General features: G+C 54.7%; 4 protein-coding genes across 8 annotated transcripts in view; 2 read left to right on the top strand and 2 right to left on the bottom strand.

The window, feature by feature from the left end:
* Nucleotides 1–4,957, bottom strand: part of LOC139325401 (mitochondrial import inner membrane translocase subunit TIM16-like) — a 28,939-nt gene extending 23,982 nt beyond the window's left edge. The window contains exons 1-5 of one of the 4 annotated variants that reach the window (XM_070955251.1): nt 4,851–4,957; nt 3,251–3,344; nt 2,658–2,732; nt 1,090–1,160; nt 670–853 (exon numbers count right to left, since the gene is read on the bottom strand). In XM_070955251.1, the coding sequence (XP_070811352.1) occupies nt 670–853; nt 1,090–1,160; nt 2,658–2,732; nt 3,251–3,344; nt 4,851–4,910 (484 nt within the window). In that variant the 5' untranslated portion in view covers nt 4,911–4,957. Of the gene's footprint in view, nt 1–669; nt 854–1,089; nt 1,161–2,657; nt 2,733–3,250; nt 3,456–4,850 lie in introns of those variants that run through there. The other 3 variants (XM_070955253.1, XM_070955249.1, XM_070955250.1) reach the window with 3 other exon arrangements.
* Nucleotides 4,958–6,183: 1,226 nt separating this feature from the next.
* Nucleotides 6,184–12,865, top strand: DNAJA3 (DnaJ heat shock protein family (Hsp40) member A3). 2 transcript variants are annotated; one of them, XM_070955256.1, is made up of 12 exons: nt 6,184–6,392; nt 6,594–6,730; nt 7,559–7,642; nt 7,726–7,938; nt 9,194–9,346; nt 9,624–9,771; nt 9,997–10,061; nt 10,157–10,285; nt 10,673–10,788; nt 10,974–11,071; nt 11,937–12,055; nt 12,571–12,865. In XM_070955256.1, exons 1-11 carry the CDS (start codon nt 6,215–6,217, stop codon nt 12,038–12,040), a joined length of 1,425 nt encoding a protein of 474 aa, XP_070811357.1. In that variant the 5' UTR covers nt 6,184–6,214; the 3' UTR covers nt 12,041–12,055; nt 12,571–12,865. The 2 variants fall into 2 exon arrangements, with proteins under 2 accessions (XP_070811357.1, XP_070811358.1); XM_070955257.1 differs by lacking the exon at nt 11,937–12,055.
* Nucleotides 12,866–13,587: 722 nt separating this feature from the next.
* Nucleotides 13,588–16,875, top strand: HMOX2 (heme oxygenase 2). The gene is made up of 6 exons (XM_070954849.1): nt 13,588–13,676; nt 13,881–14,043; nt 14,454–14,571; nt 14,982–15,473; nt 15,946–16,066; nt 16,137–16,875. Exons 2-6 carry the CDS (start codon nt 13,925–13,927, stop codon nt 16,262–16,264), a joined length of 978 nt encoding a protein of 325 aa, XP_070810950.1. The 5' UTR covers nt 13,588–13,676; nt 13,881–13,924; the 3' UTR covers nt 16,265–16,875.
* Nucleotides 16,876–19,794: 2,919 nt separating this feature from the next.
* Nucleotides 19,795–21,349, bottom strand: CDIP1 (cell death inducing p53 target 1). The gene is made up of 4 exons (XM_070955185.1): nt 21,248–21,349; nt 21,033–21,167; nt 20,233–20,497; nt 19,795–19,998 (listed from the first exon to the last, which is right to left on the bottom strand). Exons 1-4 carry the CDS (start codon nt 21,330–21,332, stop codon nt 19,887–19,889), a joined length of 597 nt encoding a protein of 198 aa, XP_070811286.1. The 5' UTR covers nt 21,333–21,349; the 3' UTR covers nt 19,795–19,886.
* Nucleotides 21,350–23,396: the final 2,047 nt, after the last annotated feature.

Here is a 23,396-nt window from a genome sequence, read left to right as displayed (position 1 = left end):
CTTCTCTGCCAGGCAACAGCTTGAGCAATTCCAAAGTCATGTCATTCCCCCTCTCCCCGCCACCTACTGCTGCTCCTAGCAGGAGCACAATCCTTGGCAACAAAGCGCTTCCTGTCCTCAGCCCAGAAAATACCCCCATCTCCTTCCGCCTTCTGAAATTGGAGTTACAGCGCTGCCCACGAGGTTGCTTGGCAACGGGCTCTCTGTGGTTCTCGCGCAAGCCTGGCTTCTCCTCTTCTTGTGATTGTCAGAGCCACTCTTCCTGACCGGAAGCTCGCCTGCCATCCCTCTTTCTGGCCACCTTCCCCCAGCATCTACCCATGTGGGCAGTGGCCCAAGGCAGCCGGCCTGTTCCAGGAAGGGAGACCAAAAATGCAGCCTCTCAGCTCTGCTTCCAGAGAAATTGGTCAGGTCCTCTGGAAGGACTACAGCCTGGGGGGAGCCTGGCCAGGCATGCGGGAGTAGCTTTTGGTGCTTGCTTGGGATGGGCAAAGGGAACAGCTCCAGACTGGCAGAGAATTGGACAGAACGATGAAAGCACAGGGAAAAAGGGGCTGACCTGGGTAATGGTTGCTCCACTTTCCCTGGGGCCAACTGGTCCCACCCAGGATCCCTGGCATCCCCCAGTCCACCCTGAGGGCAATCAAAGGGCACCCACTAGGATCGTACCAGTAAGGATCTGTTGCTGCTCCACATCCCAGATCTTCACTGCCTTCCCGGCCGCACTTGCCAGGACACCATCCGCCGTGGGGTGAAAGAGAAGCACCTCCACCCGGCTCCTCTCTGGCCCCAGCATCACGTGGGGGGAAGAGGAGAGGTCTTGGCCAGACTCAAGGAGACGCCACACCTTCACCTGCAGGAAAGAGACCTCTGGCAGTGCTCATGAGAAGCTCAGCATCTGCTCTCAAGACTCGGGGGATGCCAGGCTCCCTCAGGGGCAGGCAGGGCTGAGGGTGAGGGGAAAGCTCTCAGCTAATGCACTTTGGTGCCATCCCTCTTTCCCTCTGCACCCATCCCAGTTCTCCCAGGAACCACCTTTGCAGAGAGGGGGACCTTGGGGGGAAGCTAGGCAACGGATGCTGCACTTACAACTTCATCTGCTGATCCGGTGGCCAGCAGCTGCTGGTCAAAGGGAGAGAAGTCAAAGTCTGTCACCACATCTGGGAGGAGAGGAGAGGGAAGGGCAGCACAAGGAAGCAGGCAGCCAAGGCTGTGGGCGCCCACTGCAGTCACAGCACTGCTTCTCCCCAAGGAATTGCCTCCCAGCATGGGACGGGACGGGGAGGATTGGAACTGGGATTTGAACTGGAGGGTGGCAGTCACTCATTTCTCTTCTCGCTTCTTCAGCCAAAGGGTCATCATCACAGAGCCTCCCCTTGGTTCTTGGCTGGGGCTTCTGGGTTCGGGCCTGGACCGAGGGGGCCCTTGGCCATCACATCTGACAGCAGGTTTTCCACTGCAGCACAAAGCCAGCTGGGCTTGAAGAGGGGAACCTCCCGAGGGCTCTTTATTCACCCCAAGCAAAGGGGCACAGCTTCTCCCAGCTAGTGCCCCCCCCTCCCATGGCCATTCAGTCTGACACCAAAACACCCACTCTGTTCCACCCAGCGGGATGAAATTGTCTTTGTTTGGGGGGCTTGGGAGGAGGAAGGTCAGATCCTACTATTATTTGGTTCACTCTGCCATTTTCCATTTCTCAAGTCTCTGACAATTGCAGTCAAGAAGGCACAGCCAATACCCCTGCCCATCCATCCGCCCATTGCGCTCTGGGCACCCACAATCCAGCAGCTCCCCTTCCTGCTCTGGTTCCCTGGGTGTGGGAGGATTTAGCCCCCAACCCTTTGCTCCCACATGTGGGTGTGTGTGCCTAAGCCCTTTGAGGCTTGGGCACGATGCATCGTTTTCTCAGTTCCAAGGGGCTGGGAGCAAGCACAGCCACCCAGGAGCTCCTCCTGCTTGCCCCCCTCGAGCTGCAGTTGACAGATTTTGAATTGCAGAACCACCAATGCAAAGTGCCTCCCCCAGGAAGGAGAGCAGCAGTTTCCTGCTGTGGGCTGGCCCGGCAAAGCTTCTGAGACCAGGGGCTTCATCCTCTCAGGCAGTGCAGCTGTCGGATTACAGTCTCTGTCCAGATTATGGCTTCCAGAGGGTAGGCGCTGAATTGGCAGCCCACAGTCCTGGGCCCATGGAGGTGGAGGTGCAATACCCCTGACATGCCCTCTGGATGAGCGTGTAGCAGAAGGAGCTCCCCCCACCCCCCATGTGGATGTCTCAGAAAGTCCAGGGCAGGCTGGCTTCTGCTTCTACGATGCCCGCACATCAGGCTAAATGTGAAACTCCCAACCTCATCCACAAGCAAGCCCAGTGCGGCAGGGCTGGATTGCCCTGGCTCAGTCTGTCAAAAGTAGGACAAGGCTGGGGGTGTGGGGTGTTTCAGAGTCATGTGACACTCTTCCTTTCGGCAGCTGCGCAAGAGAGCAATTGCAACAGCAACAGCTTGTCTTAAGCAACTGGCCAGCAGAACTGAAAGCAGATAGTTTGATTCTCTCTTCCTCTATATAGTTTTTTTCTCACCCAAGCAGTAAACTTCTCTTTTCTCTGCATGGGAGACCTGCCCTTTTCCCCAAAAGGCCGCCCCTGCAGCTTCTCCAGCTCACCTGAATGGCAGTGCAGATGAGAGATAACTCTCTTGATCCCCTTTGGGCTCTCCAGGGGCACAGCACCCAGCACGCCTGACAAAAAGCAGAAAAACTTCATGAAGCCAGCCCCCTGAGCAGCCCACCTGCCAGGCAGAAGGAAATCTCTCCCCAGTTTGCCTTCCACTCACAGAGCTGCCCTGAGGCTGCACAGCTATTGGTAGGAGTCGTTATTGGAAATCTTGGCTTCTGGCCAGACCTGGCTCAAGGTGGCCACTACACAGCAGGGAGGCACCAAGTGCTGGGGAGCGGGCTTTCCTTCCTGGCCCCAGCCAAGTGAAGCCAGTCCTATTGGGCCTCTGTGCTAATCAACAGATGATGTTTGACTTTTTAAGATGTGTGCGTGGGGGGGGAGCAGAAGACAAGCTCCCTGCTAGAGGGAAGAGCAGAAGGGAAAAAAAACTCCCCAGCAGCCAGACTGGGGCCAGTTGGAGGGGAGCCTCCCCACCCTCAGCAGGGACTCTTTGCCTGGGCCACACCCAGAGGGTTTTTGCAAACTCCTTACTAGGTCAAAGTGCAAGCGCAGAAACGAGGCTGGGCTGGGCTCCTCTTACCTGCCAGGTCTGTGCTGAATGCAATCCAGCGGGTGTTGGCCTTGATGTGGGGGTTCCCTGAAGGGCAGCTGCTTTGGAGATCTCCAATCCAGGCCTGTTGCGCAGAGAGGAGAGCAAGCTGGGAGAGGGGGAAAGGGTGGAAAGGCCTCCACAGACCCATCTTCTTCCACAAGTGAGTCACCAGCCAGAAGGCAGTGGGGGACATCTGGCCCTGAGCAAAGGGCAGCTTTCTCTCCAGGGAGGACTAAAGCAGCAGAAGTGACTGGGGCACAGCCAAGGACAGGGAGGAGGCGCTTCAGAGCAGAGTTGGCCAGACTGCCCAGAAAGAGGGAACCAGCAAAGCCTCCTTTGTCATCCCCTGGACTCTCCTGAGGGTCAACTCCTGAGTCCTCCCCGTGGCTGGAGCTCTGCCAATGGGCCTCTTATGCCAACATGAGGTGTGGCTCCCCCATTCTTTCTTTGAACCCCCATCCCAGACCGAGATTTTATTTCACGGGCAGAAGGCTGCCCAGTTCAGTTCTCCACCCTGGCCCTCAGCGTTTCCCTGAAGCAGCTTCCCAGGGAGAAGGAGACTGGCTCCACCCGGCTGGCATGGCGGGGAAAATGGTCAGGCCAGCCAATCCCAGGAGGTCTCGCGCTTGTCCGCCGGCCTGGCCAGGCTACACCACGGGAGAGCGTCTGTGGAGCACAGCCCCGGCCTGGCAGAGCCGCGGGGAAGCTCAGGTGTTTGCCGTCCCGGACGCTCCCCCCTGCGGGAACCGGAAGCCCCGAGAAAAAACACGTGTCAAATCATAAAACGGAATTGTTGCAAAATTAGCGCTTCTGGCGTTCCCTCTGCAGCCGGAAGTTTGAGCGGCAAAGGCGGCTCCGCTTAAAGAGGCCCTTCCGAAGCATTTTCCGCCGCCGAGGTGAGGGCCACCCCGCCCGCCCTAGCCGGGGGCTGCCCGGGCGACGGGCCGATGAGATCCGGCTTCGCAACCAGGAGATGTTCGGCGAATTCCCCACTGCTGCTCGGCCGCCAAACTCCGGCCGCTCCAATTGCTGGCTGCAGCGAAGGCAGAAAGACACCTGCCGGGCGGCCCCAGCCCAGCCCAATTGGCACCGGGGATGCGGCCCCAGGCCAGCCGGCCCCTTAGCAGCGAGAAGCTGTTGGGGAAGCCGCCTTGCTCGTCCCCGACCGAACTAAATTTGCAGGGCGAGGCTTCCCTGGATGCAGTCCCGGTAACTTCCCTTCGGCTCTTCTGGGCCTCGGCTGCCCCGGGGCCAAGAAACAGCCGGAGGGCGGCCTCGGCCTCAGCTCCGCTAGGCAGGGCCTGACCGCGTCTCGGGAGGCGCCCACGCGAGCGCGGGTTAGCCCGGCAGCCGCGAGGCGCCTCCGAAAGCGCCGGCGTCCCTCTCCGGTGGGATCGCTGACAGAGGCCGAGGGCCGAGCCGCTCGCTTCCTCCCGATGGAGCCCGAGCCCACCCGGTGGGGGGGGGGGGCGAGCAAGGAACCGCCGCGTCCATCGAGCCGCCGCCCGCCCTGGTAGGTGGATGCGGCGGTTCACCGGGGAGACGATCCGGCGGTAAACACGACTCACGACGCCGCCCGCCCACCCACCTCCTTGCGGGCCACTTTGGCCTCGGCGTGCCGAAACTTGGACACCTTGAACCGGCTCATGCTTTCGCCGCTGCCGCCGTCCAGCCTCGGGTCCAATTCCACGGAGGCCCCGCCCACGCGGGCCCCAGAATTCTCCGAGCGGAGGGGCCGCCCACGACAGGCTGAGCAACGCCGCGCTCTCAAGAGCCGAGCCCGCCTTCCCCGGCTGCGGGGGCGGAGAGGAAGACCCAGGCACAACTAGCGCTTTATTGGTGAGCAGGTGGCCGGGTGAGAGCCCGAGGGGACCGCCTGTCTTCAGGCGCCACGGCTGGAAGGGGCTTGTTACGGGACCGCGCGTAACTGGACAACCGCAGTGCCAGCCAGCCTTCGAGATCGGCTGAGGAGCCTCGCATCGCCTCCTTCCCCGCCGCGTCCCGCTCACTCTGCCGGCTTCCCCCAGCCCTCCCCCCTTTTTTCGGGTTTCCCTCCAGACCCACTCTCGGCTGATTGGTGGCCGGGCTCTTTCAGCGGCCCTTCGGCCCCGGGAAGACCAATGGCCGGGCTGCCGGAGGGCTCCTCGAGGGCGGCTTCTCACGGGCTACAAAGGAGCGCGTCTGGCCGAAGATCGCCTTGGAGCGCAGCAGGGGCCACCCAAAAACCCTCCTCCCCCCCGATGCTCAGTCCCCAGGCGGCCCTGCGGCGCTTCCAATGGGGCCCCTTCCCCACTCTACCTCCCTTCCACTATTAGCCTCGAGCTCGCAGAGCGGCATTCTCCCCGCTCCGGCAGGGAGGCTCGTGGCGGAAGGCGAGGAGGAGCTCCCACCTCTCCCGGGGAGGCGAGCAGCTGCCGGCCACGCGCGGCCCCTGTCTCGGGCATGCCCTCCGCTTGGACCGGCGGCGCTCCCACTCTCTCCGACCGAGCTTAATAAGGGGCCGCGCCTGGTCTCCGGCTCGGCTTGCCTCCACCCAGCCCTTCTCCGGGGGCTGCGGGCGAAGGGGCTTTCCCCGCACCTCTGAAGGCTCCCGCGATCCCGGTGCCGGTGGCCTGGACTAGTGCCCAGCTCCGCTTCGCGGGAGCCCCGTGTGTGGAAGGAGGTGGCCAAGCAGGGGCGCGGAGCCGGAGTCCAGTGCCACCCACGTCCAGACGGTCGCTCCGGATACGCACCCTTGAGCCTCGCACACGCGAAATCCATCCCCGCGCCTAGATCGAGAACATGGTAGGGGGATACTAGGACCCAGGAGCAGCCCGAGTTTCGCGTCGGCGGGATTGACCTCTGAGAAAGGTCGTCTGCGCCCTCCCATACCACGGGACGGTGCGGTTGCGCAGTCAGACTCCCGGCTTACCGGGCTGAGGAGCGCAGGCGCACTGCGGCCGAGCACGCAAGATGGCGGCCGGGTGCGTCTCACGCTGGCTGGCGGAGGCGGCAGCCGCTGCCGGGAGCTGCCGGGCGGGCGGCGGGGAGCCGCGGCGCTTGGCGCTCGTGTTGGCTCTTGCCCGCTGGCGGAGCGTGGCCCCCGTCGCCTCTCGGGCGGCCCTGGCGCCGCGGATGGGAAACCGCTCCGGTAAGAGGCCGGGGAGCCCCGAGAACGACAAGCGCTGCCCCGCTCCTCTTGCCGGCCTGGCAGAGGTCGGCCCAGTATGCTCGGCCTTGGCAGCGCGCGGGTCTCTTGCCGGGAGAGCCGGAGAAATGCAGCCGGCGGGGCTGCTCTGCGCTTCCGCCCTTCCCTCGACGCCGGCTTGACCCTCTGCTTCTCTTTGCGCAGGAATCCGACCGCTTCCTCTCGTCTGGGCGGCCTCGATTCACACCAGCGCCTCGAGCAGCAGCAAAGAGGATTATTACCAGATCCTGGGAGTGCCTCGCAGCGCCAGCCAGAAGGAGATCAAGAAGGCCTATTACCAGGCACGGCCACTTCTCAGAGGGGATGCAGGGGGTGGGGTGGGGGGTGTCTGACCATAAGGGGGCAAATAGCACTGGCCAGCAGAGCCCTCTCCTAACCAGCTTGCATGAGACTCTTTTTCCTCTCCAGCTTTAGGGCTGGCATTGTGTCCTACACCTTCTCAACCCTGCCTCAATCATTTGGGGCTAGTAATTGCTTAAAAGCTGGTTTCCTTTATATTTGTTTACCCCATGTACTCAAAAGCAAAGGGGTGGTAAAATAAACAGCAACCTCCCATGTTGTGACTGAGATTTTGTCATAAGACTAGACTACCGCTTGGGGAATCCATTCTGTAATATTGGATTTTTCTGACATTCCCAGGCTGATTTCTAAGTGTTTGCTGCAGAACCCAAGGAAAGGAGGGGGCTGACCTTGCATGTGGGCATGATCACTAGCTACTTGCGCCAAATTGCTGGAATAGGAAGAGCTGCATCTGATCCAGCAAGGCTGCTGTTGTGTTGTTTGGCTACTATTGCTGATGAAGGCCACTGATATTTACCGTTCCTTAAACCTTCATTTGTTTAATTTGGCTTTTTGAAGGCCATTACTTCTAAGGATTCTGAACTGCACTACAAATGTGCGGTGCTCAAGTGTATATGATTATGATGTGATAGAAATGAAACAACTTTTTCTTATCTAATATACTATATAGGCAAAAATACTCCAGAAGATAAAAACTATTTTAACAGTTCAATATAGCTGATTTAAAATTCATTGCATGAATTCCCAACACACAAATGACAATCTCTTGTCCACAATTTTTACTTTTGTGTTTTTCTTTCTTTGCTTAGCTTGCCAAGAAGTATCATCCTGACACCAATAAAGATGACCCTAAAGCAAAAGAGAAGTTTTCTCAATTGGCTGAGGCTTACGAGGTAGCATACTTACTCTCCCTTTTACACTCCATGGCTTGGGAACTGGGGCCCCCTAGATGACTGAGCTCTTGTATCATTGGCAGGTCTTGGGAGATGAAGTAAAGCGGAAGCAGTATGACACTTATGGTACAGCGGACTTTGGCTTTGGCTCTGGCTCTGGCTCAGCAGGTTCCGGGCAGCAGTACAGGCACACTGGCCCAACTATTGACCCCGAGGAGCTGTTCAGGAAGATCTTTGGGGAGTTCTCGCAGTCCCCTTTTGGAGACTTTAGCACCGTCTTTGACCAGCCCCAGGAGGTAAAGTTGAATTGCAGCCCAGGCCACTGGTGTGTAAAGTCCCTTGGGGCTTTCATTCCTCCTGTTTTAACATCTGCATGAGAAATCCTATGCAAATGATGAATCTTTAGGAACTACCAGAATTATTCTATTCAGGAACTATTCAGAATTAACAGATAAATTCACTCCTCTCTGATCACTCAAATTGAGTTTTTGCTGTCTTGGGGGGGAAATCAAAGGTGCATTTAATAATTACAATGATTTCGAGAAGATGGATTGACTATATTCAAAACAAATATCGGACTAAAAAGCTTCAAATAGCTTATGAATGAAACCAACTTTTTCTTTTTGAATTATGTTTTGTTAGTTGAAAGGGGAGTTAAAGAGCAAGAGGGAATTTGGAGCCTACAAAAAGTTAGCATATTCTAGTTTGTTTGTTAAATCCTATATCATGTATTTGCTCTGGGAAGTCCGGGGTAGGAGGAGGGGGGTTGGAGGGAGAAGGGGGATGAGGGATATGGGGTGGGGGAAGGAGGGAAGGGGGGGAGGAGGGATGGGGAAAAAATTGTTGTAATACTTGATAAAACTTTTTAATAAAAAATAATAATAAAAAAAACAATTACAATGATTTTGCCCACATTGATGGCTTGACTGAACATTACTTTTATTCAAATTCAGTAGTTATCCTTTTTGATATTTAGATTTTAAGAGGGAAACAATAATGCAGAAATCTACATTATTTCTGCATTATTGCAGAATAATGCATAACAAAGAGTGTGGGTTTCCAAGAGAAAATAGTGTGAAGAAGTAGGTTGCAAATTTGATTTTTGATTTATTATGATTAGCAAATTTGATTTGTATTGTATTGGTCTTTTTGGTTGGTTGATTTGCCTTGGTACAAAGCAAAAGTGTTGACTTCTTATGATTGCCTGGACTAGTCCCTGCAGTTTTCTTGGCAAGATTTTCTTTGCCTTCTTCCTAGGGCTGAGAGAGAAGGGCTGGCTGAAAGTCACCAGTTGTTTCTGTACCTAAGGCAGGGCTGCAAATCACCCAGTGTCTAGCTCAGTGCCTTAATCACTGCACCAAAATGGCCCTCTCACTGTTCATACGTATAATTAATTTTCTGAAAGTGCCAGAGTACTTCTTCTCAATCTAGACAGATATGTATTCTTCTTTTTCTAGACAGATTTGTATTCTTCCTTTTGTTCTACATGATATGAAAAATGTTGGCTTGGAATTGTGAGCTCCAAACACTGAATTTTTTTCTCTTCTGTAGTACATTATGGATCTGACATTCAGCCAGGCGGCAAAGGGCGTCAACAAGGAGATCATGGTGCAGATCAATGACACCTGCCAGCGCTGTGGTGGCAGAGGGCATGAACCGGGCACCAGAGTAGTGCATTGCTCCTACTGCAACGGGACTGGCACAGTAAGGGCAGGGCAGGTGTGAGCAAGTTTTGGTGCAGGGAACGATTGGGCACCTTGGCGCTTTAGAAGAAGAAAGCCGATTCCTTGCTTCAGATGGTTATGGACCCTGATAACGATGTGCTGACTGGGGTCCAATTCCCCTCCCTCAGCACTTTCACTCCCTGCTTGGAGACTTTGGCGAAACTCCTCGTCTTCTGTGCAGGTGTTGGAGAAGCCATTACAACACAGAAGTGAAATTTCCTGGCATCTCACCTTTCCTTGTGTCTTCTTTTGGACAGGAGACGATCAACACAGGCCCGTTTGTCATGCGTTCGACGTGTCGGCGGTGTGGTGGGCGGGGTTCAGTTGTAACTAACCCATGTGTGATTTGTCGTGGCTCTGGCCAAACCAAGCAGAAGAAGACAGTGATGGTCCCGGTCCCAGCAGGTATGTATGTACTGAGTGCTCCTAGGGCAGAACAACAGCTGTTCTTCTGAAGTGAAACAGCAGGGAGGAAAATCAGTCCTTGCAGAAATCAGAGCTTGGCAGCTCCAAACACTAAGAACACGATCCTAATGTCTTCAGCCTCCAAATCAGAGTTACTACGAGAGGGGAAGAAAAAAATGAGGTGCTAGGTGAAAAGTAACCCTAAGTGCCTTTGTTTGGTTTTAGGTGTGGAGGATGGCCAGACCGTTCGGATGCCTGTTGGAAGGAAAGAAATTTTCATTACTTTCAGGGTGCGTACTGACCTCCTGCTTTGCCATGTCATGCCATGCTTAAAACTGGTTGGCTGCCTGCACTTGCTGAGTCCTTGAACTGTCCCTGGTTCCAGGTTCAGAAAAGCCCCGTGTTCCGGAGAGACGGTGCTGATATCCACTCTGACCTCTTCATCTCCATAGCACAAGCTGTTCTTGGAGGGACAGCAAGGTCGCCCGGCCTATATGAGACGATCAACGTTATGGTACGTCCCCTGCCACAAATGCAGAACAAGTGAAATGGCTTGTTTGTGATTAGAGACCCAAAAAACATGAAGGGGATGTTACCCTTTTGCACGGAAAGCTGTGTTTTTTTTCATGGAAAGGATCAGATTGGCGTTTCTGCAGCTGTGGTCATTTGTTGCTCCATTGGTATTTTCATTTGTCCTCATTTTGCTTCAAGAGAAAATTGACATTTTCTGTGATGTTCTATGTACAGCCCAAGGTGTTAAATCTTAGAACGTTCACTCCCACGAGTGCTTTGGTAACGGCGGCTGATTCCCACATTTATGAGATACAGTAAGAGTTCAGGAGCATTGAGTGAAAAACATCTAAAAAGCTTTAATCTTCTTTTTTTTCCTGTGCTTTCTTAGATCCCCCCTGGCATCCAGGCTGACCAGAGGATTCGGATGAGCGGGAAGGGAATTCCCAGAGTGAACAGCTACGGTTATGGAGACCACTACATTCATATCAAGGTCAAAGTTCCCAAGTAAGTGAGAAGACTGGGCATTTTGGGGGACGGGTTAGAAGAGGTAATTGGCATGAAAAGGGGCCTTTGAGGCAGGGAGATGCGTCTGTCAGTTGCTTTTGCAGGACCTCTGTGCCCAGAGAGGCTGGCTTTCCTCCAGAGCCTTCCATTGACCTGTCTTATTGCACCTTCCCTCTCTCCTGCAGGAGGCTGACTGATCGCCAGCGAGCCTTGATGCTGAGCTATGCAGAAGATGAAACTGATGTAGAAGGGACTGTGAATGGCATCGCCAGCACAACCACTGGTGAGGCTATAGAGCTGTCAGATCTTGGCTGTACTTTGGGGCTAGCAGGTCGTCTTTGGTTATAGTTGAACTGCTGGCTCCGGTGGTGTAAACTATGGCCTTGAATGATGTAAACCATGGCACAGCCTTCTACTCAGATGGTATCACCATTTTTTCCTTGGCAGGAAAAGGTTACTATTACTTGTGTTTGCCTAATAGGGTTACCCACTATTAGTTCATCTGTGCTTTGATCAATTTTCTGGGCTTCCACAATGCACTGAACTTTACTGACCCCTGAAGTTGAGTTAGTGCAGTGCACGAGTTGGCAGCATGGCCGGCTGATGGTTTAATAGTGGGAACAAATCCCCCAATTGAGAGCAGTTTTTGGCCTTCCTGTAGTGCTTTCCCTGCCCCACAGTGACCCACAAAATGCAATTGGCTGATTTCCATTTCATGAGCATTCTTGTCTTTCCACGGATTCAAGGCCCGAGTTGTATGTTCACCAAGACATTCAGAGCAGTTTAGCAAGTTCACCAGGGAGAGGGGAGGTGCGTTAGAATGCGTACCTTTGTTGAGATCATAGTTTCGCCATCGGTGAAAGAATAGAGAGGCTGAAGGATAAGCGATTGAAATAAAAGAGTAATGAGGAGGCAGCCAAAATTGTTGCTGTGTGCAGGAAGTGCCAGCAATCATGTATAGCACGACATGAGCTGTCATTTGAACATTCCTCATGTCCTGGGCAAAGATGGCCTGAGGAAGGGAGACATCTTCTTAGCTGCAACTCCTCCCCCCCCCTCCCAGCTAAAAAAGCTGGGAAATGGCCTGACGCGGACAGGGATCCTTCTCACAACGTGTATTGACCAAGCTCTCTGCTATTTGTGTCTAGGTGGCAGGGGCACGACTAGCACAGGGGCAGGCGAGGAGAGGCCTGAGGCAGGGGACGGCACAAAGGGATTCCTAGCTAAACTTAAGAAAATGTTTAGCTTCTGATTAACTGCACCAGAGGTAGGAAGCCTCTTGTGATCTTTCCATGCGCAGGTCTCTGTGTTCGCTGTTTGCAGAAACACAGGGGAGGGAGGGAGGATGAAGCTGTAGGAAAACCACTCCGGAGCAGACACATTCCTTGCTGGTGACTGGACAGACACCCTGTTGCCTCTTGGTCTTTTCTTGCACCCCCAAGCTGTTTCATCTTGCTCCCAGCACTCATAGGGCAGCAGCTGAACAGAAAAACAAATACAAGGACCAGAGGAGTGGGCATTAGTAGCTGCAGTTTCCATCACTTGGTATTATACTAAAGACTCCTGGTATCATTGCAGAAGAGCTTGTATTTAGTTAAACATTCCTCAATTCTTGCATCTATGAACCTTCCCAAAACATTGCAGCAAATCCAGAGCCTTAAAAGTGACTTTTGGGGCTGGGGGCACCGGAGTCCCGGCTTGGCTTTTATAGCAGAATGGTTAACTAGATCTGCCCACAGTCTTTGTGAAGGTCACAGACGTCCCTCTTTCTTTTGGCTCTAGGTAAACGTTCCACTGGAAACTAGATGATGGGGTAGTAGCAGTCTGGAAGGCGTGATGCCAGTGGCTTTGGAACTGAAGACAGACACACGTTGAAGGTCCATGGCCCGATGGCTCCATTGAAGGAAAGAGGCCTCTCCTCTAGATGTTAGATTGCAGCGTTTTCAACCGGGGTGGGGGGGGGGGGTGGAGTTGTGAAAGGTTCTTGGTCTTCCTGGACTTGTTTCTCTCTGAACAGAGCAGACTGCTGGGTGGGTGAGGGTCCTGAGGAGCAAAAATAAAGTGTACCTTGTGCCGAGTACAGAGTCCTATCTTGAGGTTTGAACAAATTCCCCAGAGAGCTCCCAGGGTCTCACTGGGCCTCACAAACCTTCAGCGATGTGGCCGTGGTGCTTTGCTCCAGAATGGAGAGTTTCAGCCATGGACTGGGATGAAGGAGAGAAGGGCAATGTAAGAAATCACTCTGATTCTGCTCGCATTGTGCTTTATCCCGGCCCAAGAAGTGAGTGGCTAAAAAGCAGAAAGGGGGCACACCCTTTGCAGCCGAGCCCCTGTGAACATAAGGCTGCTAGGAAGGCAGGAGCACCTGCCTATCTCCGGGGGAGCCTAGGAAGGCCTACTGGCCCAGCAGACCCAGAGCTCTTTGCTTCTCTGGCAGCTGCTCGGGTGGCTTGCAGGAGGATTCGGTGTAAATAATGGACTTGCCATAGAAAGATCGCCGGAGTGATCTGCCCGCTTCTGCCTTTCTAAAGTCGATGAGTTGGGGGGAAGAGGCTTTCTGATGGGGGGGGGTCGATGCAGCCATGCAACCACACGGGGAGTTGTCTCGCTCTGCCGATGCCCTTCAAGTCTGCGCGCTCAGCTGCCTGGGCAAACGGGCGGCCTCGGCGGACGGTTGCGCAGAGCTGGGAACGCCTCCGCCGGCTGAGGACCGAGCGCCTTTCAAGGGTGAGCCCCGCCCTGCAGGGGGCGCTGTGCTGCCTCCCGGAGGCGGCTCATGCATATTCAGCGCGCTTTGTCCGCGTGACAGAGGGAGGCGGAGCCATCCGCGGCCGCGGGGTGGCCGGAAGAGCCGCGGGAGGAGGAGCGGCGGATGCGGCGGCTGGCAGGTAACCGGCGGGCGCGCCAGGGACGTCGGCCCCGCGACCGCTGCGGCCCTCAGCCCCTTCCCCGGCGGCCGGCCTCCCTTCATCCCGGGCCGCGCCGCTTCCCGGCGCTTGCGATGGAGGCGCGGAGCGGGCCGCTGCTGCGCTCCCGAGGGCCTCGCTCGGGCACTCCGGGAGGCTAAACGGCGGTGGGCTCTTTCCCAGCAGGAGTTGGAGCTGAACCGGGTCTGTAGCCCAGCAGGTTAGGCGCCATGTCGACCGAGGCTACCGAGCTGATGGATGAGCCTGAGAGCCATTCTTACGAGGAGGAGGAGGAGGAGGAGGAGGAGGAAGAGGAGGAGGAGGAGGAGGAAGAGGAGAAGACCACCAGGTAGCGTCTCCTGCTTCTTAGAGGGGCAGGTGGAGGCTGAGAGAGGCTGAAGCGCCTGGCAGATGCTTCATGCAAGGGAGGATGCCTTTGGGGGGGGCGGGGGGGGGGCTCTGGCGCCTGCAGGGGAAGCCAGCTTCATCCTGGAGCACAAAGAGATTGGCCCCCTCTGGGACTTCCAACACTGTGCAATTTGGCACAGCGGATCTCTGACTTTGCCTTCTCTGTTCCCTTCTCTGAGGAGTGAGCTTGCGTGGCAGGGCCTGGGGTGCAAAAAGTGGGAGGGGTGGTTATTTGTGGCGCAAAGCCTGCTCTCCTCAATGCCCCACAGAGTTGGGGGCCTGCCCTGCTGCCTGCAGATGATTTGAGCTTGCAGTGCCCTGCCACTCTCCCCGGGACCCGTCTCTCCACAGTCCCACAGACCTGTCCGAGCTGCTGAAGGAAGGGACCAAGGAGGCCCATGACCGGGCTGAGAACACCCAGTTTGTCAAAGATTTCCTGAAGGGACACATCAAGAGGGAACTCTTCAAGGTATCTCCAGCTTTATCCAATTCCTGGGTCTCTGGTGGTTGGGGTCAGAAGAGGAGACAAATTTAGCCCATTCTGATGGATGCCTTGCTCTGGAGCAGGACAGCCCCATCTGTGGCAGAAGAGGGTTGGCTTCTCTGGAGTCACCCCTCCATCTCAGCAGATCTTTCTGGGATCCTCTATGGATTTGTATCTCCTTTTTCTGACTTACAAAGCATTGAAAATGAAACCTCCTTCGGTCCTGGATGGGTCCAACTGGGGGTTGCTTCTTTCACTAAAGTGAAGGGTCATTGCTGTTTTTGGCACATTGGCCTCAGGGAGCAACACGGCCTCGGGCACAGCAGTCCAACAGCTTGGACAACAGGCTGCACTGGTAGCCACTGGCCTCTCATGGCTCCTTTGTTTCCTTGCAGCTGGGCACAGCAGCCCTTTACTTCACATATTCTGCACTGGAGGAGGAGATGGAGCACAACAAGGACCAGCCCAGCTTTACCCCGCTGTATTTCCCCTTGGAGCTGCACCGGAAGGAAGCCTTAGCAAGAGACCTGGAGTATTTGTATGGGGAAGGCTGGGAGGAGAAGATCCAGTGCTCAGAAGCCACTCAGCACTACGTGGATCGCATCCATCATGTTGGGCAGCAGGAGCCGGAGCTCCTGGTGGCCCATGCTTACACCCGCTACATGGGGGACCTTTCTGGGGGTCAGGTGCTAAAGAGGGTGGCTCAGCGTGCACTGAAGTTGCCAAGCAGTGGAGAAGGGATCAACTTCTACATGTTTGAAAACATTTCCAACCCCCAGCAGTTCAAGCAGTTCTACCGAGCCCGGCTGAACGCCCTGGATGTGTCCCAGGAGACCAAGGAGAGGATCGTCAAGGAGGCCAACAGGGCCTTTGAATTCAACATGCAGGTGTGCGGCTGCTGGATTTCAGGGTGCCTGCTAAAAGCCACCCCACCCTGAATCCATCCTTCTGGGGCTGGATGGGGGCTCTTTTCCTAAGGCCAGTTGACCCTGCGGGGCTGCCTGCCATTGCCTTCTCCCTCAGCTCACGAGGCCCTAGCCAGCCAGTGGTGCCAAGTTTAGTTTTCTTTGTGGCCCAAATGAGGAGCATCTTTTGTGGAATGTCAGGCTTGAGTCAGGAGACCCCCAATTGCTGCCTGCCTCCTGTTTTGACATCCTAAGGGACAGGCCTGGCCTCCTCTAGCAGCAAAGCGAGTCTTCCTGCTCCAGGCCCATCGCTCTCGGAGGTGGTTACTGCTATGGGCGGCTCTGATTTTCTGGCTGGCTAGAGTCCAGAACAGCCCACAAGGGCTGGGCCTAGATCAGCTGAGCACTCCTGCGACTTGCTTCAGCTCAGGGCAACCTTGGACTTTGTCTGCAGGTCTTCGAGGAGCTGGACAAGATCGGGGCTTTATTACCAGAAGAAGTCCAAGATGGCGGCCTCCCAGTGCATGATGGGAAGGGAGACATGCGCAAATGCCCGTACTATGCCCCAAAACCCGGTAGGTCCCCTTCTTCCCCCTCTTCCCTCTTTGGCTTCCTCCAGCCTCTAATGGTCCTCTTCCTCCTCAGCTGGCTCCAAGGATGCTGCCTGCCCCTGCCACCTCGCCCTGGCTGCCCTGAAGCAGCCCACCGTCCAGCTGGTCTTGGCAGCCTGCGTTGCAGTCACTGCTGGCATTGCAGCCTGGTACGTGATGTGAGGCTGGGCACCGGCTGCCCATTGGCCCTTGAAGAAAGTGCTCCTTTTCTCCATTGAAATAAGTGGACTTTTAATGCCGGATTTAATTGAGGAAACATTAAACCCAAATCCAATGTACAAATGCCTGTGTGTCCAAACAATTAGGAGCAGAACTAATCAGAAAATCTGAGCTATTGGCTTGGGGAGAGAAGGGGCCTGAAGCAGGGGTGAAATCTACTTACCTTTCCTACTGGTTCGGAAGTGCATGCGCCACGAGTAAAAAACAGGTTACTTCCTGGTTAAAACCAGGAAGTAATGACGACTGGGTGGGTGGGCGGAGCCTCACACTGCCATCGCTACCAGTTCGGCTGAACCAATCCGAACAGGTAGCGTTTCACCCTGGCCTGAACGGTTAGAGCTTTTCTCTTCCAGAACTTTTCCACACTACATGGAGGGTGGGCGGTGGGGGGACAGGCAGGCAGTCCTCTCACCTGGATGCAGAATGCAGTTCACTCCCATTTACTTGCAGGAGGGCTCTTCAATTTGTACATATGGAAAGTGATAATGGTTTAATGTTCGTGTAACTTCTAGACTATGGCAATGCCTCTGACATAATAAAATTGATCTTTGGTTTCTGCAGTTTGTGTGATTTGGGGAGGGCACTTTCAGGCTGTGGCAGTCCTGCTTCTCTGCCTCATGAGTGTCTTCACTTGGCATGTGAAGGCATGTAAGCTAGCTGCCCACAGCCTTCTGAAAATACCGATAAGAGGGTCAAAATGAGCTCCTGGTCCTCCCTTGCCCCCTGCATAAAACCAAGGAATCTCCCCTTCTTCCTCTCTGGGAAACGAGCAGGGCTCTGTCCACTCTGGCCCCCAACAGCCAGGCTCTGGATTATGCCCCAGACACACAGCACACACATCCGCTGAGAGTCAGTCTTTTTTATTTGACTACAAACATGGAAGAGCTTTGACAGGTTACTCCCCTCTAAGAAGAATGGGATGAGAATTCCCTGCTGGTTCCAAGTGCTTTAGAGAGCCCTCAAACCCAGGCCAGGCCCATCCGTGCTCTGCAGCCTCAGTGGGCAGCCTTTGGGCGAACAGGTGCCTGGGCAGTACCCCAATAGGGGCACAAGTGCTTGAGGCAAGGCAGCTCAGGCTCTGGAAAATTGAGCCAGGGACTCGGACCAGCCACCTGCTATCCCACCACAAACTTCAGGAGCTCTTGTGCACCCTGTTCATCAGGGTCAGACAAGGGCTTTTTAGCAAAACTAGTGCAAAATGGCATGTGCGTGTGCCTCTACGGGGTTTTCACATTTCCATAAAGTAGTTATTAAGTTTAGTACCTGAAACAACAAGCAATCACAAAGGGAACCTGGGACAAGCACATTTTCTCTGCTCAGGTTTGGCTCGGAGCAGAGGAATATCTGCAGGGGGGGAGTGGGGGCTGGCTCCGGGCCTCCTGCACGCCTCCAATAGGCAAACGGGATTCAAGTCCAGCTAAGATGGATGGTGCTATTGGCCTACCCAAGTTGAGAGAGATGGCTCAGACAAAACAAGATATGGAATGATGGGGAGCCAGCTCTCACTTCTTGCGTGGGGTGCTTTGGCTGGGCCAATTCTTTCTCCTGAATAAACAACTCTGCCACTGCTTCACTGTCAGGCACACTCCTGCAAGCAAGAGGCAGACTGGCTTCTGGTGCCTGGCCATAATCTACAAAGCACAGGGAGCTGGGCAGAATCAAAAAACAGCCTCTTCAAAAGTGCAAGGAGCAATCATAGATGTGGGAACCACCAACACAGAACGAAACCTTCAAGCTTTCCCTTTGATAGAAAGGTAGGCCTCAGCAATACTTAGGACAAGCAGAAAAGCCAACAGCTCTGGACTTCTAGGGGTGGGAGCTTGGCAAGCTAAACATGTCTCCATAAAGAGTGGAGACAAAGACCACAGAACAGGACAGTAGACTGGATCTACTCTTAACTACTCCAGTTAAGGAGAGGATAAGGGATTGCCCACATATGCTTCGGATAGCTGCTCCTTGTGAGGGGACTGCATGGGCGTGGTCTATTGTGGATATCAATTCCAGGAGACAAAGGGATTGGCTGGCACCTTTTAAAGGACACTTAAGTTCACTAACATCCCTTCTAATCGCTTTTGGAAATCACTCATTTAAACATCCTAATGCTAACAATCTTCAGAGGGACAAATTTGAAATGTCACAGTGTGAATAAATGTTTATCCTGAACAAAAGAAAATTTGTTTCAGAACTTTAAAAAAATTGAAATGAAAGGCAAAAAGCCAAACAAGATTTTGAAATAAAGTTATAAACAAATTAAGACTCCAGAAAATTTGGAATATTGAAAGTTCTACCATAAGATTTTGAAATTATATAATATAAATAGCTTTTTGTAAGAACCAGAATTATTTTGGCTACCGCAAGTCATAACATAGATAAGAGACCCTGTGATTAAATTGGACAATAAAGGGAACTAAAATCCAGCCCCCCAAAAAACAAAAACTCCAGCTTGTCTTTAGGAATTAGAAAATTATACAAAATACCGTTAACATTTAAATTAAAGATCTTTGAAGAATAGGGCCAGATATTGATACTGTTTAACAGTATTAACAGTATCAGTAGCAATGTCTGTTTCTCTGGATAGACTGTAGAAGATGAAGGAACGACAGACGTGCAACAAATTTTAATTGATGCAGAAATAGTAGTTAGTGGCACTCAAACTGAAAATAAAATTGATAGGAACATGCGTGGATGCCAAGAGAAGGACCCTGATAAGGACTTTTTAAAATCAAAGGGTAAATACAAAAGGCAAACCAAGACAATGACTTGGATAATGGCTTTCCACTGGATTTACAAAAGGAGCCTGTTAAAGGCTCAAAACAGCCACAGAAAAAAGCTGCATCCGGATGAATTGAAGATCAAGATTGTTAGAAGTAAAAGAAAGGAATATATGGTTGCTTTGCTTGATCAAGGTTAAAGCAAGGCATGTTTTTATAAACCTCTGGTTTATGGACTTTATAGATCTTTTGCTAAAACCAAGACTGAAAAGCTGATGGTTTATGATTTTATGTATGGAAAAGATGGGAAGAAAAAAGTATTTGTAACTTTGTAGGGAGCAATATGAAATTTGCTTTTACTTGTGATGAAAATGGAAGCCACTTTACATATTTTTTTCTTTCTTTCCTTTTTCCTATTTATCTTTTCCTTACTTTGTACTTCTATGCTATCTTTTTCTAATTTTAATGTGTATTTGCTTTTACTATTATATTTAAGCTCTTTAATTAAGAAAATATTTTTTTTTAAAAAAGCCAAGAGCACCTAGGGACTTCGCTCCTTCTCCCTCTACCCGCTGCAGATCAGTGCCTAAGGCGTCACTGCGGATGAGGCCCTCATCCTCTCACTGAAGGCGGCCCCAGCCAAGCACCGGCAGCTCCTTGGGGGAGGAGAGTCACCCGTCTGGCTCAGCTTCCCTTCGCATTCCCACTCCTCCCGGAGCCGGCCCAGCAGATCCCCCGCAGCCTTGGGGGGGCAACAGCCCCTGAGCCTCTCTGGGCGAAGGAAGAAGCACAAAAGCAGATGGGAAAGGCAAACCAGGAGGCAGCAGCAGAGCTTTCCAGCCGAGCAGGCCCTGCTAGCACATGTGCTTGTAGGTGTAGATGTAGGCCTTGCAGTTGGGGCAGGTGTGGGTCACATCCTTAAATTCATCGATCAGGCAGGGGATGAAGCAGCAGCCCAGGGTGCACCTGGAAGGGAGAAGAGAAATGGTGAAGGGCAGGATGGGCATCTTTGCATCCACTTGCTGGGGAGAGTCAGGGAAACACAGCCCTGGATGCCCCCTCCCTCCACTGGGAGCCCACAAGACGGTCTGCCCCAAAGGAATGGCTTGCAGGGGCTGGCACGCTCCCCCCCCCACCCGTTCCTCCCACCCCCCAGCCTGCTCCAAACTCAGATTTCACAGCCACCCCCACTCCCCTTACCCGATAAAGCAGCAGAAGAAGCCCAGGAGAAAGTTCATGAGGCCGATTTCATGACTGATTTTGGTGGTGATGGCCTGCTGGCAGTGAGGGCACACTGTTGGGACAGGGGCGGCTTGGAATATCTCGCCCTGCAGGACCGTCACAGTGGTTGCGGTGCCCGATGGCACTAGCACAGTTGCTGTTTGCCCTCCAGCAGGGGCGTAGGGGCCAGTGGGAGGATAGTAGCCCATGGGGGCGTGTGGCCCTGGAGGCACATAGTAGCTGCCTATAAAGGAAGGGGAGAAGGGACTCGTTTAAGGCCCAGAGAGCTCCGAGGGGCACTCCGGCCACTGCCATCCTAACAGGCCAGGGCAGAGAGACTAGAGATCAGCCTGTCCCAACTCCTCCTTCCTGGCTGCACTCGGAGCCTCCAAAGCAGAGCAACTGCTCAGTGGACGACTGTCTGGCTAACTGCTGCACTGGGTTTCGTGGCCTTGTGACCAAAGGCCACTTGAAGGCAGCACAGAACTGAGGCCCCATGTAGAGAACCACCTGCTGTTCCACTCAGAGCAGCCCCTCACCTTATTTCTGTTCTCTGGAGCTTGAAAGGTCTAGTTTAGCTATTTTTTGCTGTGCCTCGTATTGCTTGGATTGGAGGTTTATATGCAGCCTTGATATTGCGACAACAGGACATTCTCTTCTGCCACACTTGGCTTGTGTGCCACCCCAGCCACTACCAACCCTGAGCAACTTTTAGGCTGGCAAACACCCCGGGGGGGGGAGGTTGAAACGAAGCCCTCCCCGTCTCCCATGCCACTCACCAGGGAGGACGTAGGGCATCGAGCTGTCTGCTGGCACAGGGGGGGGGATGAAGCCCAGCTGGGGGGGAGGCATTGCTTCATAGGGCGGGGGGCCAACATCGGAAGGGGGCTGCACCGTGGCCGGAGGGCTCCTATCTGAGAAGATTTGGAAGAACAGGGTGTCACATGGGGAGAAAGGTGACCAGGTGTGTAATGGGTCACAAACAGAACCTCACCTGCAGGGAAGGGGAACCCATCCTTCTCTTCCAGGAGGGGTGCTGATGGCCCCCCGGGGTAGGGTGGAGGAGGGTCACTGGACATGCTGAAAGAAAGAAAGACAGAAAGATGCAGAGCTGCTGAGATGGGCGGCAGGCAGGCTAGGAAAGGTATGAGAAAAAGAGCGGAGAGCTCAGCCAGGGGAAAGTGGGGGGCTTTTCTCATGGGATTCTTGACAAAAGGATCGCCACAAATGGCCCAACCTCCTGCTGGTGACTTCAGGGGAGAGGACAAATTAAGGCTTTCCTCCTGCCCCTCTGCTGGCCTGGCCTGAAGGGTTTTGCCCTAAATGAGACAGAGAGATAAAGACCCATAGCCAGTTGGACAGGGGTGCTTGGCTCAGCTCTCCAGAAGGAAAGGGATGCCCCATCTTTCCCCAAGGCCTCCCCTTCCAGGGCGGCTCTGTTAGCAGCTGAGCATCATGGAGAGTCTGCTGGGGGAGACAGACTCCTGGCTATTATACAAATTCATCCGGCTGCAGCCAAAGATCCTCTGGCCACACAGTCCCTGCAGATGGAGTCAGTTGCCAGTCACTTCCTTGACTGGGGGGATGGGGGGGGGGGCATCAGCCAGGACCGTAAGTGTCTTTCTAGCCCCAAAGAGATGGACCCATTTTGAGCCTGACCCTTTGGGGGGACACAGGAGGATCCTGTCAGACTGCGGGTGGGGGCACCACTGTGGTCTCTCTTTAGGACATCTGTTCGAAGGTGGCAGCCTTTGTGGCCAGAAAAGCCCCTTTCCTGAATCAGAACAGGGACAAACAGGGCTGGTGCACAGAAAGGGAAAGGGAGGCAGTCAGGTGCCTTGGGGAAGTTTCTTCCTGTGGAGATCACTTTAGACAGCAGCTGTCATCCCTGTGTGGACACAGACCCTCTGCCCTCCAAGGGAAAGCTCCACGCGGCTCCCAAGATTCCAGCAAGCTAACCGCAAACAAGTAAATCAGCCAGAAGAAAGGCCGGTTACACAAATAAAAATACTCCTCTCCAGCCAAAACAACAGCAGCAAATCCAAGTGTCACTATAAAATCTCCAATAACTGCATTAAGATTGACTGCCCAGATGCTCCTTCTGTGCAATAGACCCAGCACCCCTTGGGCTCCCCGCCGTGGATTCATCACCCAAGGGCAGTCCCCGGAAAGGACCGGCCTCCCCTCCAGCAGGCCTGGGCACGCGCCCCGACCGCTCGCGGAGCCCCGGGGACGAAGAGCAGAGCCTCTCGGGGAGGCAGCTGGCCCTGTTTCCGACTGGCAAAAGGCTGGCACGGCTACAGTCCCCTTGGCAGGCCTGGCACGCCGCCCCGCACACCGCCCCGGCATCAAAAGACCCCGGGGGGGCAGCATAAGGGCGGCTGCGGGCCCAGGTGGAAAGGGCAGCCTCGCTCGCCCAGCACGGTCACAGCCCCAGCGGAGGCCCAGTAGATCAGCGCCGGCGCCCGGCATCCCCACCCGGGAGCAGCAGCAGCAGAGCGGGGGCTTCCCGCAGGCTTTTCCGGGCCTCCTTCGGAACAGCAACCCGAGGAGGGCACTGAGCGCCCGCTCCTATCCCCCCTCCCCTCCCCCAGCGGCGGCTCCGGGGCCGGAGACGCTCTGCCCGCCCAGGGGCTCCCAGCCCGCAGCGCCCCCCCCCCCCGGGCGGCACCTGCAGCGGCGCCTCCGAGGCCGGCGGCTCCGGAGCAGAAGGCGCGGCGCGGCCGGGGAGAGCGGGGGCCTCGACCGGCGGGGCTGGCTTAGCTCCCCGCGGGGGGCGCAGGAAGGGTAGCCCGGGAGACCACAAGCCCCGGCATGCCGCGCGCGAGGAACCCAGAAGGCTCTGCCGCCCGCCTCGCACCCCCTCCCCCTCCCCGCCCCCGCCTCACCTGCAGACCGGAACGAGCGAGCCGCTTCGGAGCCAGGCAGAGCGGGGCGGGGCCTCGGGGCGGACGGGACCAATCCAGATTCGGGAAACGCCCCCCGCGCGCCGGAAAGCCCTCCCCCCCGGGCCAAGACGCGTGTCGGCAAGGTTGTCTGAACCCGGCGGGACTGATCGGACGCTCGGGAGCCCCTCGATGCCGATGTCCCCGGTGCGAGGGAGGGCGAGCGGCCTGGAAGAGGCGCTCAGGGAGCGGGCTGGA

The sequence above is a fragment of the Pituophis catenifer genome, unplaced genomic scaffold (assembly GCF_029215685.1).
Source record: "Pituophis catenifer annectens isolate HBS135680 unplaced genomic scaffold, rPitCat1.0.hap2 SCAF_16, whole genome shotgun sequence".
In the NCBI taxonomy this organism is placed as follows: Eukaryota; Metazoa; Chordata; class Lepidosauria; order Squamata; family Colubridae; genus Pituophis; species Pituophis catenifer.
The sequence above is the reverse complement of the archived record's forward strand: the minus strand, read 5'-3'. Positions and strand labels throughout refer to the sequence as shown.